The following is a 13,542-nucleotide window of genomic DNA, read 5'->3' on the forward strand; positions in this document are numbered from 1 at the left end:
ACTAACGCTCGCTTAGGTGAGACAGGCAGTCGGCCCAACCACTGTTGATCCGGCGACAACCCAACTGACAGACAGTAAACGGACTAGCGGACAAGATAACCTCCGCTTCACCCGACCAGCACAAATAACCAAGTACAGTTAAACTCCACCGGAGGGTGGCTAAAATTTGCCAACTTGAAAATACACGTTGTTGCTCACGGGAATATTGCATCAGCCGACAACGAACTCCAAACGACACAATGTGAACAGTCATTACTTGCTGTTAGATTAAGTCAAAACTCAACTTTCATGTCCAGGATTGGTGACCCACAAACCTCGTAGCAATGGGAACAGCACCACACACTCTGACACCACATAGAGGCCGCCAGCTTGCTCTGCAGAACTGCATGCTGTGGAGATTTCCTCACTGCTCCACGCCAACCGACCAACTGCCCACACACAGCCCAGCCGGAAACTATAAGGACCATGCCAAAGATAGTCCAAGGTGCAGATATCGATACACACCACTGCTGCCACCCACAGAAAGAGAGGATAACAGCATAATCGCGATAACCATGGGAGACTAAACACAGAATAGCAACCGAGGTTTAATCCAACGCATAGCATGGGCCAGCCATGGCTCAGTCGCCAAACGTTTTCATGGAGCCGTTGCAAAACATCACAGTGGTACGCGGAATTCACTGTTTGGTTGGGTGGGACACATTCTTTGTCTTTCCTTGGAACACGATGATCATGCTCTTCACTTTGCTCTTCACCTGTCTCGCTTTTTTGGGTCTTGGAGAGCCCAGGCTCTTCCACTCAAACACACACGTATGGCTCATGCTCTGTCCTCCAAACACTTGTTGAATTGTTGCGAGGGTCTCCGTAGCACTTTCCCCGAGATTCGCACAGAATTTGATACACACATGCTGTTCTGTTTGCGGAACCATCGTAAAATCGCCACACACTGAACACAGAGTATTACAGAAATCACTGTGGACACGCAACACGTCCTCCCAGCTGAATGCCACTCCGCACACTGACTCATCAGATATGCATCTCTCGCCACCTAGCACTGCAAATATCTACTACTCCTACTTCCCAGATGGCAGCACCAGTCCTGAAAATTTTGGATTTCACTTTGTATTACTGCTGCTCACCTGGATGTACAACAACAAAACTTATCAGTGAATAATGAAGATATAGGTGTGGGCTCACGTTATAAAACAACAGTGGAATGGTACAAGACAATGTTATTTGCGGCTGATGCACTTTATACATAGGCACACTCACTTGAGGGTTAACAGTAATTCAGAAAGTGGATATACGCATTTTTGCTCATATTTTGTCTACGTTTCCACATAGTTGCCTTTGATATTAATGCTCTGGCTACAGATGCAATAATAGACAGAGTCACAGTGTGACAAATGGTTCAAATGGCTCTGAGCACTATGGGCTGCGGTTATTAGTCCCCTAGAACTTAGAACTAGTTAAACCTAACTAACCTAATGACATCACCAACATCCATGCCCGAGGCAGGATTCGAACCTGCGACCGTAGCGGTCTTGCGGTTCCAGACTGCAGCGCCTTTAACCGCACGGCCACTTCGGCCGGCCACAGTGTGACAGCATAGACATAAGTGGTATAGTACAGCATAGTGACAGTTATAGGACTGCTGGCTGAAGCTGGTGCATGGCAATATAGAGAGCATTTTCCCACCAGCGGAAGCTGGCTAACAGCTGCAGGAGTGGCCGAGTGGTTCTAGGTGCTACAGTCCGGAACCGCGCGACCGCTACAGTCGCAGGTTTGAATCCTGCCTCGGTCATGGATGTGTGTGATGTCCTTAGGTTAGTTAGGTTTAAGTTCTAGGGGACGGATGACCTCAGAAGTTAAGTCCCATAGTGCTCAGAGCCATTTGAACCATTTTTTGAACAGCTGCAGGTGACTGAGGAACCTGACCGTCACCTGTGACCTCTGGTGGAGACCCAGAGCAGCTGAATGCCATGTTACTCAAACTGTGTATTATACAATGCAGTAGTATGTATGAGTTACCACACCCCTCATTCCTTGGGGGGGGGGGGGGCAGAGGGACAGAGATACCTGTCCCCCCACACCGTGCTGACAGGTGACACATGTTTAGTGTCTGAAGGAGACGTCCTGGGCATGCACAGCTCCAGGCTGATGCCAACCACAGAGTAAGGTTGTGAGTGCAGAGAGTGCAGACCTGTGCCTTCCTCTCCCTCTAGGAAAGTAGGCGGATGACCCCGGCACCCTGTAGGTAGGGGAAAGACACCGGACGAGTCTCCGAGTGCAGTGATGTGGGGAGTTACGATGACCAAAGGGAAGATAGGTGACACCAGTATGACGGATGAAGAAAGACGACCGACAATACAAACAACTTATTCCTCTTCACTTCAAGGTTTAGATAGTGTGCTTGTTCTGACTTCACATTTTTAAGCCCACCTTCTTCTTGGTCTTCAAATGTTTCTTTTTTCTAAAGGCTTGTAATTGTTTACAATTACTGGAATTCTGTCTTCTTCCACACATTTAATATGTTTCCTCCGATTCTCCCTATATTCTTACAATTTGTTATTAAGTTAAATATTTCTAGTTCTTCTTGTATATTCTGATTTCTTGTAAAAGCCCTCCTTGAGCAGTCCTTGACAGATCTTAAAGAGATCTGTGTGCTGCTTTTGTTATTCTTTTGTTCAATTCAAGATTCACTGAAATACAGCAAGACAGGTGCAGTCATTGCTTTGTAGACCTAATTTTGGGTCTTTCCTCATCTTGTTCTTTAAGGATTTATTTATAGCTCCACATATGTGCTGAAATTTAGTGATTTTATTCTATACATCATTATCATTATGTATGTTGAAATCCCACCACCTGTATCTAAAACTAGAGGCTTGTTCCAGTGCTTTGTCTTCAGTAATAATTTTTGATCAGACTGGGTGTTTTCAGTAGTGACTCACAAAAGTTGTGAGGGCCTCCCGGAAAGTAAAGAATGTTTTGCAACAACAAGATATTCTTTAACTCTCAAGCAGGTGCTCCAATCTTAATAACATGAGCGAGCGTGTGGTGCACTTTGTACACACGTAAAGAATGACTGTCTTCCGGCATCATTGCAGGTGGTTCCTACATCAGTGTAAGAGGCACAACTGTCACTGCAGGAAGAGTGTGCATCATTGTGGGAGGAGGTCACCAGTTCAGGAGGCACACGCTTCAGGAGAGTCGGCACACACATTTGTGCAGGAGGTGCCTGGCAGCACAGGAGTTGGAGCAGGAGGCGTCTGTGTCAATGTGAGAAGCGCCCGTGTCAGTACAGGAGATGTCTGCGTCACAGTGGGAGGCACTCCTGCTGGCACAGGAGGGACTTCATTAGGTTAGAAGGCATCTGTGTCAGTACAGGTGGCGACTGCATCGGGGTGGAAGGCATCCGTGTCATTGAGGAGGGGTCTGCATACAGGTCTGAGGCATCCAAGTTGGCAGCACCCAATGTGATGCAGATACCTCCTGCAGAGACACGGGCTCCTTCCACCCTGACACAGACGCCTCCTGCACCGATGCAGGTGCCTCCTGTACCGACACGGGTGCCTCTGGGAACCTTTTGCACTGATGTGGGTGCCTGGTATCTCGATGCAGATGCCTCCTTTGCTGAAGCTGGCTCCTCCCACACTGATGCGGGCACTTCCTGCAGTGACGCTTGTGCCTCCTACACCGATGTAGGCACCACCTGCACTAATGCAGGCAGTGCCTTCACTGACGCCAGTGCCTGCCGCCCTGCTGCCGGTGTCACCTATCTTCCCTTCAGAGACCGTAGCTCCCCACCTCACTGCACCCAGAGACTTGGCCGGCGTCAACCTGGCCCCTGCCTACAGGGTGCCGAGGTCGTCTCCCCGAGGTCATCTCCCTGCTTTCCTCGAGGGAGAGGAAAGCACAGGTCTGCACTCGCTGCACTTCCGCCCTTATTCACCGATTAGCATCAACGTGGCACTGTGCACACCCAGGACAACTCCTTCAGACACTACACATGTGACACCTGTGGCACAGTGTGGAGGAACAGACATCTGGTTGCTTTGCCCCTAGGGAATGAGGGGTGTAGTAACTCGTACATTATCACACCTTCGCTGCCAATACTGCATTGCGTGTCACACAGTTCGAGCAGCCTGCCATTCAGCTGCATTGAGGCACTGACTAGATGTTGCTGATCATGGCCCAGTCCATTAAGGTGGGAGGTGCAGGAGGCATACGTATCAGGTTAGGAGGCCCCCGTGTCGATGCAGGGTGCATCTGAGTAGGTGGTGCCCGTGTCGGTGCAGGAAACATACGCATCAGGGTGAGAGGTACCAGAGTTGGTGCAGGAGGCGTCTGCATCAGGGTGGGAGGCCCTGAGTCAGTGCAGGAGGCGCCTGCATCAGGGTGGGTGGTGCCTGTGTCAGTGCAGGAGGCATCTGCATCAGGATGCGAGGCGTCCAAGTCAGTGCAGGAGGCATCTGCATCAGGATGGGAGGCGTCCAAGTCAGTGCAGGAGGCATCTGCGTTGGGATGTCAGGTGTCCTAGTCAGTGCAGAAGGCATCTGCGTCAAGGTTGGTGGCTTCCGAGTTGGTGCAGGAGGCATTTGTGTCAGGGTGGGAGGCACCCGTGTTGGTGTAGGAGGTGTCTGTGTCGGGATGGAAGGCACCCGTGTTGGTGCAGGAAGCTCTGCGTCAGGGTGGGAGGTGTCTGTGTCGTTGTAGTAGGCATATTCATCAGGGTAAGGGGTGCCTGTGTTGGTGAAGGAGGCAAGTGCATCAGGACGGGAGGCACCCGTGTCAGTACAGGAGGCATCTGCGTCAGGGTGGGAGGTGCCCGTGTCGGTGCAGGAGGTATTTGCATCAGGATGGGAGGTGTCCAAGTCAGTGAAGGAGGCATCTGCATCAGGATGGGAGGTGTCCAAGTCAGTGCAGGAGGCATCTGCATCAGGATGCGAGGCGTCCAAGTCAGTGCAGGAGGCATCTGCGTTGGGATGTCAGGTGTCCTAGTCAGTGCAGAAGGCATCTGCGTCACGGTTGGTGGCTTCCGAGTTGGTGCAGGAGGCATTTGCGTCAGGGTGGGAGGCACCCGTGTTGGTGTAGGAGGTGTCTGTGTCGGGATGGAAGGCACCCGTGTTGGTGCAGGAAGCTCTGCGTCAGGGTGGGAGGTGTCTGTGTCGTTGTAGTAGGCATATTCATCAGGGTAAGGGGTGCCTGTGTTGGTGAAGGAGGCAAATGCATCAGGACGGGAGGCACCCGTGTCAGTACAGGAGGCATCTGCGTCAGGGTGGGAGGTGCCCGTGTCGGTGCAGGAGGTATTTGCATCAGGATGGGAGGTGTCCAAGTCAGTGAAGGAGGCATCTGCATCAGGATGGGAGGCGTCCAAGTCAGTGAAGGAGGCATCTGCATCAGGATGGGAGGCGTCCAAGTCAGTGAAGGAGGCATCTGCATCAACATGGGAGGCGTCCAAGTCAGTGAAGGAGGCATCTGCGTCAAGGTGGGTGGTTTCCGAGTTGGTGCAGGAGGCATTTGCGTCAGGGTGGGAGGCACCCGTGTTGGTGTAGGAGGTGTCTGTGTCGGGATGGAAGGCACCCGTGTTGCTGCAGGAAGCTCTGCATCAGGGTGGGAGGTGTCTGTGTCATTATAGTAGGCATATTCATCAGGGTAAGGGGTGCCTGTGTTGGTGAAGGAGGCAAGTGCATCAGGACGGGAGGCACCCGTGTCAGTACAGGAGGCATCTGCATCAGGGTGGGAGGTGCCCGTGTCGGTGCAGGAGGTATTTGCATCAGGATGGGAGGTGTCCAAGTCAGTGAAGGAGGCATCTGCATCAGGATGGGAGGCATCCAAGTCAGTGAAGGAGGCATCTGCATCAGGATGGGAGGCGTCCAAGTCAGTGCAGAAGGCATCTGCGTCAAGGTGGGTGGCTTCCGAGTTGGTGCAGGAGGCATTTGCGTCAGGGTGGGAGGCACCCGTGTTGGTGCAGGAAGCTCTGCGTCAGGGTGGGAGGTGTCTGTGTCGTTGTAGTAGGCATATTCATCAGGGTAAGGGGTGCCCGTGTCGGTGAAGGAGGCAAGTGCATCAGGACGGGAGGCACCCGTGTCAGTACAGGAGGCATCTGCGTCAGGGTGGGAGGTGCCCGTGTCGGTGCAGGAGGTATTTGCATCAGGATGGGAGGTGTGCAAGTCAGTGAAGGAGGCATCTGCATCAGGATGGGAGGCGTCCAAGTCAGTGAAGGAGGCATCTGCATCAGGATGGCAGGCGTCCAAGTCAGTGAAGGAGGCATCTGCATCAGGATGGGAGGCGTCCAAGCCAGTGCAGAAGGCATCTGCGTCAAGGTGGGTGGCTTCCGAGTTGGTGCAGGAGGCATTTGCGTCAGGGTGGGAGGCACCCGTGTTGGTGTAGGAGGTGTCTGTGTCGGGATGGAAGGCACCCGTGTTGGTGCAGGAAGCTCTGCATCAGGGTGGGAGGTGTCTGTGTCATTATAGTAGGCATATTCATCAGGGTAAGGGGTGCCTGTGTCGGTGAAGGAGGCAAGTGCATCAGGACGGGAGGCACCCGTGTCAGTACAGGAGGCATCTGCATCAGGGTGGGAGGTGCCCGTGTCGGTGCAGGAGGTATTTGCATCAGGATGGGAGGTGTCCAAGTCAGTGCAGAAGGTATCTGCGTCAAGGTGGGTGGCTTCTGAGTGGGTGCAGGAGGCATTTGTATCAGGGCGGGAGGCACCCGTGTTGGTACAGGAGGTGTCTGTGTCAGGATGGAAGGCACCCGTGTCGGTGCAGGAGGCTCTGCATCAGGGTGGGACACATCTGTGTCAGTGCAGTAGGCATATTCATCAGGGTAAGGGGTGCCCGTGTCGGTGAAGGAGGCAAGTGCATCAGGACGGGAGGCACCCGTGTCAGTACAGGAGGCATCTGCGTCAGGGTGGGAGGTGCCCGTGTCGGTGCAGGAAATATTTGCATCAGGATGGGAGGTGTCCAAGTCAGTGAAGGAGGCATCTGCATCAGGATGGGTGGTGTACAAGTCAGTGCAGGGGGCATTTGCATCAAGATGGGAGGCGTCCAAGTCAGTGCAGAAGGTATCTGCGTCAAGGTGGGTGGCTTCTGAGTGGGTGCAGGAGGCATTTGTATCAGGGCGGGAGGCACCCGTGTTGGTACAGGAGGTGTCTGTGTCAGGATGGAAGGCACCCGTGTCGGTGCAGGAGGCTCTGCATCAGGGTGGGACACATCTGTGTCAGTGCAGTAGGCATATTCATCAGGGTAAGGGGTGCCCGTGTCGGTGAAGGAGGCAAGTGCATCAGGACGGGAGGCACCCGTGTCAGTACAGGAGGCATCTGCGTCAGGGTGGGAGGTGCCCGTGTCGGTGCAGGAAATATTTGCATCAGGATGGGAGGTGTCCAAGTCAGTGAAGGAGGCATCTGCATCAGGATGGGTGGTGTACAAGTCAGTGCAGGGGGCATCTGCATCAAGATGGGAGGCGTCCAAGTCAGTGCAGAAGGTATCTGCGTCAAGGTGGGTGGCTTCTGAGTGGGTGCAGGAGGCATTTGTATCAGGGCGGGAGGCACCCGTGTTGGTACAGGAGGTGTCTGTGTCAGGATGGAAGGCACCCGTGTCGGTGCAGGAGGCTCTGCATCAGGGTGGGACACATCTGTGTCAGTGCAGTAGGCATATTCTTCAGGGTAAGGGGTGCCCGTGTCGGTGAAGGAGGCAAGTGCATCAGGACGGGAGGCACCCGTGTCAGTACAGGAGGCATCTGCGTCAGGGTGGGAGGTGCCCGTGTCGGTGCAGGAAATATTTGCATCAGGATGGGAGGTGTCCAAGTCAGTGAAGGAGGCATCTGCATCAGGATGGGTGGTGTACAAGTCAGTGCAGGGGGCATCTGCATCAAGATGGGAGGCGTCCAAGTCAGTGCAGAAGGTATCTGCGTCAAGGTGGGTGGCTTCTGAGTGGGTGCAGGAGGCATTTGTATCAGGGCGGGAGGCACCCGTGTTGGTACAGGAGGTGTCTGTGTCAGGATGGAAGGCACCCGTGTCGGTGCAGGAGGCTCTGCATCAGGGTGGGACACATCTGTGTCAGTGCAGTAGGCATATTCATCAGGGTAAGGGGTGCCCGTGTCGGTGAAGGAGGCAAGTGCATCAGGACGGGAGGCACCCGTGTCAGTACAGGAGGCATCTGCGTCAGGGTGGGAGGTGCCCGTGTCGGTGCAGGAAATATTTGCATCAGGATGGGAGGTGTCCAAGTCAGTGAAGGAGGCATCTGCATCAGGATGGGTGGTGTACAAGTCAGTGCAGGGGGCATCTGCATCAAGATGGGAGGCGTCCAAGTCAGTGCAGAAGGTATCTGCGTCAAGGTGGGTGGCTTCTGAGTGGGTGCAGGAGGCATTTGTATCAGGGCGGGAGGCACCCGTGTTGGTACAGGAGGTGTCTGTGTCAGGATGGAAGGCACCCGTGTCGGTGCAGGAGGCTCTGCATCAGGGTGGGACACATCTGTGTCAGTGCAGTAGGCATATTCATCAGGGTAAGGGGTGCCCGTGTCGGTGAAGGAGGCAAGTGCATCAGGACGGGAGGCACCCGTGTCAGTACAGGAGGCATCTGCGTCAGGGTGGGAGGTGCCCGTGTCGGTGCAGGAAATATTTGCATCAGGATGGGAGGTGTCCAAGTCGGTGAAGGAGGCATCTGCATCAGGATGGGTGGTGTACAAGTCAGTGCAGGGGGCATCTGCATCAAGATGGGAGGCGTCCAAGTCAGTGCAGAAGGTATCTGCGTCAAGGTGGGTGGCTTCTGAGTGGGTGCAGGAGGCATTTGTATCAGGGCGGGAGGCACCCGTGTTGGTACAGGAGGTGTCTGTGTCAGGATGGAAGGCACCCGTGTTGGTGCAGGAGGCTCTGCATCAGGGTGGGACACATCTGTGTCAGTGCAGTAGGCATATTCAGCAGGGTAAGGGGTGCCCGTGTCGGTGAAGGAGGTAAGTGCATCAGGACGGGAGGCATCCGTGTCAGTACAGGAAGCATCTGCGTCGGGGTGGGAGGTGCTCGTGTCAGTGCAGGAGGTATCTGCATCAGGGTAGGGGGCACCCGTGTCGGTGCGGGAAGTGTCTGTGTCAGGATGGGAGGCATCTGTGTCAACGCAGGAGGCATTTTCATCAGTGTAGGACGTGCCCGTGTCAGTGTAGGAGGCGAGTGCATCAGGGTGAGAGCACCCGTGTCAGTATGGGAGGTATCTGCGTCAGGGAGGGAGGCACTGATGTTAGTGAAGGAGGTGCCTTGAGGCATGCCAGGGAAGCCCAGTGTCCCATCTTGCAACAAAAATGCACTGTAGAGGCTTTGAGAGGCTGAACTGTATCATTTGTGTGGTGGTAGTCCAACGTAAGAAGTACGAAGGAAAATCAATTTGCAGTTGTTTTCTTCAAATTTAAGGAAAATGTGTTGGATTTAATATGTTCTGATCCAATAATTTGTAAAATGTACAAATAAAAAAATGATTAGTAATGTAAATTCATAACTAACTAATAATTTTTATTATTATTATTATAGAAGAACATTATCTTTTAATACAAAATTATATTTTTCACAACAGAAACATAACAGTGTGTTCATAAAGGCCTTCTCACTGCCAGTTGACTTAAATAGGATTTATATCATACTAACATATTTTTTAAAACCATGTTATTACAATATTGAAAGATTCACATTAATCATTTTGATGAACAATTCATAATGTCTTTCCACTTCAATTCTGTATTTAAATACTTGTTTGTGTTGTCATTAAACAAAACTGTTAATCCAAAATCTAAATCTTCTGGTTAAACATTTTTATTTATAGAATGTTCAAAATTGCCGCTCTATCAGTTTCTCTTCAATTTTGGTGCAAGTCTTCTGACTCTTCCTAGCAACCACAAACTGACATACCAACTTCTGTCTCATTACTAATTATCATAGGAACTGCATCAATAATCTAAATCTCCTACACTCCATCTGTCATCCCAAAACATTAGCATAGCAAATTACTCACATCACTATTCTTTGCTTCACTCACTCTACTGTATGGTGATTTAAATTGATAGTCCTTTTTTATTTTATTTTCCCTCTTTTGGATTCCACTTGAATTACCACCTACAGCAGTTTCTTTCTCCATCAACAAAAGAGCTGTTCTCTTACAAACAACTCACAAGTGAAAGATAACTGACATTATTGAATATGTAGCATTGTCGAGAGAAATGCACTCTTTGACAGTACAATCAGCTCAGCACAGAAACTAATCAGCTTTGTGAACAGTAAATGTTGGACACAATAAAATTTGAAACATCAAAGTTAGTTTTGTTCATTGATAGATATAATATTTTTAAAATGATATTCCTCATTTGTTGCAGTGGTTTTATTGTACCATAATTTTTTATAATGTTTTATCCATTGTTCTTTACTGATTACATTAATTCTAGTGTTGAACGTTGAACATAATGTACATGGAAGGTAGAATTTTCCCTATAAAATGTTGAAAAACTTAAGTCAGTTGGAAAGAGACAACATCAGAGTAAATGTAATCAACAAAGAACAATATAATGAACTTAAATGAACAAAATAAGAAAATAAATACAGTTCTGATAAGTTAACTACAGAAACAACAGTAATATATTAGTAGATAATAGGAAAGAGATCCCTTATGATTATGTTCAGTTTTCTTAATTGCATTGATAATGTGTATTACTAGGATGATGTTTTGTTTCTTTGCAGAAAAGTACCAGATAATTACAAAATACTTTTCCTACAAGGTGGCGCAACAGGTATATTTTCAGCAGTTCCAATGAACCTCATGCCAGCCGGTGGAAGTGCTGATTACATTGTGACTGGTAAGTTACAAGAACAGTATTGTGTAATGTGACACGAACATTCCAAATTCAGAACTTATTTCCTTATTTATATTTCACTGTAACACTATCACCAATCTCATAGTCAAAAGGAGTCATGAACTTTACAAGTATTACATCCATAAAAGTCTATTACTCTGAGATACATTTTCTCCATGTATTAATGTATGTGGTATTATTACACAAGGTTGTAGGCTTACTGTACAATATTCAAACCTCCATGAGCAGCTTTCAATCTATAAATTAAGTTACAACATGTAGTGTCGAAACCAGGCTTGTGAGAAAAGGTGATGGTTTTCCCCAGTGTGTCATATACACAATAACATATGAAAGATGTGTTGCTTACAAATTTTAGGATTTATGATATTATGTGCTATGATCTGATTGTCTCAAACTGATGATACCGAGAGGTGGAGGAACTGTCTTAGACAACTGTATGATTACATTTATTAGTCCCTCACCAATTTATTGGCAAGGAGTATTGTCATTCATTCATTGATTCAGTCATTCATTGTATTCTGAAGGTCATACTGGGAAGCAGAACCTTCAGGTATGTGGAATAGGCAAGTCATACAATAACAAAAGAACCACAACAGTATTAACAATACACAATCACTTTACTTTTTATCCCTATTTGTGCTTGTACCAGCTAAATTTGTGTATATTTATAAGAATATATGTACTTATTGCGTATGTATGTAAGAATGTATATTTGTTCCACATCTCCTAAACCAATAGACCAATTTCCACTAAACTTGATATACATATGACTTACGGTCTGGAAAGAATCTGTGTGGCGGTGAGAACCACTTACGTATCAAATGGGCAGGGTTGAAAAGGCAGCATAGCCCATGACATGTGAATGTGATGATGATGATGATGATGATGATGATGATGATGGTGATTTTTTGGTTTGTGGAGCACTCAACTGCGCGGTCATCAGTGCCCGTACAAAGTCCCAATTTTTACACAGTCCAATTTTTTTTCACAGTACAGCATAGCCACTGCCACAGATGATGATGATGATGATGATGATGATGATGAAATGATGAGGACAACATAAACACCCAGTCTCCGGGCAGAGAAAATCCCCAACCTGGGCGGGAATCGAACCTGGGATCCAGTGATCCAGAGGCGGCAAAATTAGCCAATAGACCACGAGCTGCAGACGTGACTTACTTTAGACATTCAGTATTTGAGAATGAGAACACAAACTTTCCACATAATGTAAAGCCTCTACAAAACTGACAACCCCCAAAAAATTAAAAAAGTAAAAAAGTGTGTTGCTTACTACGATTTAGCTATTCATGCAGTAAAACTGCTGCATGAAGCATGCTGTTTTAGTTTATTACTTCTTTACTACTCACTCATGTTGACTATGCTACAAATGTAGCACCATTCTTATCCATCATCTATCAGAGATCATTGGAACAGCAGAAAGATCCATGGGACTGGAAGAAGGCCCAGGTCATAGCAATCTATAGAAAAGGTAGAAAATCGGGTGCACATAATTCCCGGCCAGTTTCACTCACATCGAATTGTTGTAGAATCATGGAACATATTTTTTGTTCAGACATAATGACCTTTCTAGACTCTGAGAAGTTCATCTGCAGAAACCAGCACGGTTTTAGGAAACAGCAGTCATGAGAGACACAGCAGGCCCTCTTTGTGTATGATATACAACAGGCTCTAGATACCATCTCCCAGGTTGATGCCATATTTCTTGACTTTCGAAAGGCATTCAACTCAGTTTCGCACTGTCACTTGGTCCAAAAAGTGCGCACTTAAGATCTATCCGATGACATATGCGATTAGATAGAAAGTTTTCTAACTGACAGGGAGCAGTATGTCATCCTGAATGGCGTGACTTCAACAGAAACAAGTGTAACTTCAGGTGTGCCCCATGGTAGCATAATAGGTCCACTGCTTTTTACGATTTACATAAACAATCTGGTTGATGGTATTGACAGTGGCATTAGACTGTTTGCCGATGATGCTGTAGTCTACAGGAAAGTAGTATCACATGAACGTTGTGAACGAATCAGTGAGGATTTGCAGGAAATAAATGTGTGGTGTAATGACTGGCAGTTATCTCTCAATATTAGTAAGTGTAACCTCCTGTGTATAACAAGATGAAAATCGCCATTACTGTGCGAGTACTAAATAAATGCCCAGTCTTTGGAAGCGGTAACATCCGTCAAGTATCTGGGTGTGACTATTCGAAATGATCTCAGATGGAATGATCAGATTACACAAGTAATGAGGAAGGCAAACTCTAGATTGTGGTATATTGGTAGAATCCTGAGGTGATGCAGTCCTTCAACAAAGGAAATTGCTTACAATACTTGAGTTCGTCCAGTATTAGAGTATTGCTCGTCTGTATGGGACCTTTACCTGTTGGGTCTGATTCAGGAGATTGAGAAGGTCCAAAGAAGAGCAGCAAGATTCATGACTGGTATATTTAGCCATCACAAGAACGTTAAAAATCTCATAGAAAGTTTGAAGTGGGACACACTTGCAGATAGATGACACGCTAAATGGAAGGGGCTGCTCACTAAATTCTGCAATCTGATCTTTGCTGAGGATGTAGAGCGTATATTATTACCACCAACTTTCAAATCGCACAATGATCACCATTCAAAGATAAGGGAAATTAGATCTCGTACTGAGGCATTCAGACAATTTTTTTTCC

General features: G+C 48.3%; 1 protein-coding gene across 1 annotated transcript in view; it reads left to right on the forward strand.

The window, feature by feature from the left end:
• Positions 1 to 13,542, forward strand: part of LOC124552415 (phosphoserine aminotransferase) — a 91,165-nt gene that overhangs the window by 46,059 nt on the left and 31,564 nt on the right. The window contains exon 4 of the mRNA XM_047126682.1: positions 10,717 to 10,832. Coding sequence (XP_046982638.1) covers positions 10,717 to 10,832 — 116 coding nt within the window. The remainder of the gene's footprint in view (positions 1 to 10,716; positions 10,833 to 13,542) is intronic.

This window comes from Schistocerca americana, chromosome 10 (assembly GCF_021461395.2).
Source record: "Schistocerca americana isolate TAMUIC-IGC-003095 chromosome 10, iqSchAmer2.1, whole genome shotgun sequence".
NCBI lineage: Eukaryota > Metazoa > Arthropoda > Insecta > Orthoptera > Acrididae > Schistocerca > Schistocerca americana.